We start from the raw sequence: 1,024 nt of genomic DNA on the forward strand, positions 1-1,024 counted from the left end.
AAGATAAATAAATTATTTAAAAATTGAAATTAACATTAATATTGATATTAAAATATTATATCTAACAATATGATAATTCATTTGATTCATTTATTGTATTATATTCAAATATACATAGAGAATTTAATTAATAATAAAAATGAACAAATTTCAGATTGGAAAATAAAGAACATTATATATCATTTTTATTATTTAATTAAATATTAATTTTTAAACCAATTAATTAAAACTTTCATTTAATTATCTGTTTTTATCAGATCAAAACATACTTCTCATTTTTTGAATGAATTTACCTAATGTTGATTTTTCTCTTTATTCTAATTCTTTCATTCTTCTTTCAAACTCTGCTTTTATCTCTTCCTTACTCTTTTTTGAAGGTGATTTTTTTATAATATAGTCTATTATTTCATTTGCTTGTTTTAATTTTTCATATCCTTTTATTCGTTTTGTATATCCATGTTTCTTTTCTTCTATTTCTTTTTTAATTAATAAGTCTAAATATTCATTAGAACTATTAACTTTATCGTTTAATGAATTACCATTTAATGTAATTGATGACAATATATTAACACACTCTTTAATTTTTTCTTGTTTCTCATAACAATCCATTTGGATTTCATAATATTCATCTTCTAACCTTTTTAACACATTTTCTGCACTAGCTATACCTTTTTTACCTTCATTATATCTTTCAAATATTTCTTCTACTGTTTGTTCTTTTGTTTCTGTTATAAAATCATGTCTATATGTTGAATTTACATGTTCTGAACAACTACACCCACATACGGTACAACGCCCATTAACAATGCAAGAACATCCTCTCATTGTAAGTGCTGAAATAAAAAATGGAACATGACATGGATAATGACATGTTTTATTACAGTTCTTACAATTAGTTGCATATTCACTATTTAATTCAACTACTTTCGGTACCATCACATCAATAGTAATTTTATAATTTTTGTTATCGTTAATTTTATCACGATTCAAACGAATCTGTTCACCTGTTTCTTCTATTTCATTT

At 22.5% G+C, this 1,024-nt stretch overlaps 1 protein-coding gene across 1 annotated transcript, besides 1 other annotated feature; it reads right to left on the reverse strand.

Annotated features, from left to right (window-relative positions):
* Positions 1 to 3: 3 nt before the first annotated feature.
* Positions 4 to 244: a sequence feature (AT_rich).
* A 68-nt stretch (positions 245 to 312) lies between these two features.
* EDI_268730 (uncharacterized protein) lies at positions 313 to 936 on the reverse strand (the record flags this gene model as incomplete). The annotated part of the gene is made up of 1 exon (XM_001740820.1): positions 313 to 936. One exon carries the CDS (start codon positions 934 to 936, stop codon positions 313 to 315), a length of 624 nt encoding a protein of 207 aa, XP_001740872.1.
* Positions 937 to 1,024: the final 88 nt, after the last annotated feature.

This window comes from Entamoeba dispar, genomic scaffold, assembly GCF_000209125.1.
Source record: "Entamoeba dispar SAW760 scf_1105229463241 genomic scaffold, whole genome shotgun sequence".
Taxonomy (NCBI): Eukaryota; Evosea; order Mastigamoebida; family Endamoebidae; genus Entamoeba; species Entamoeba dispar.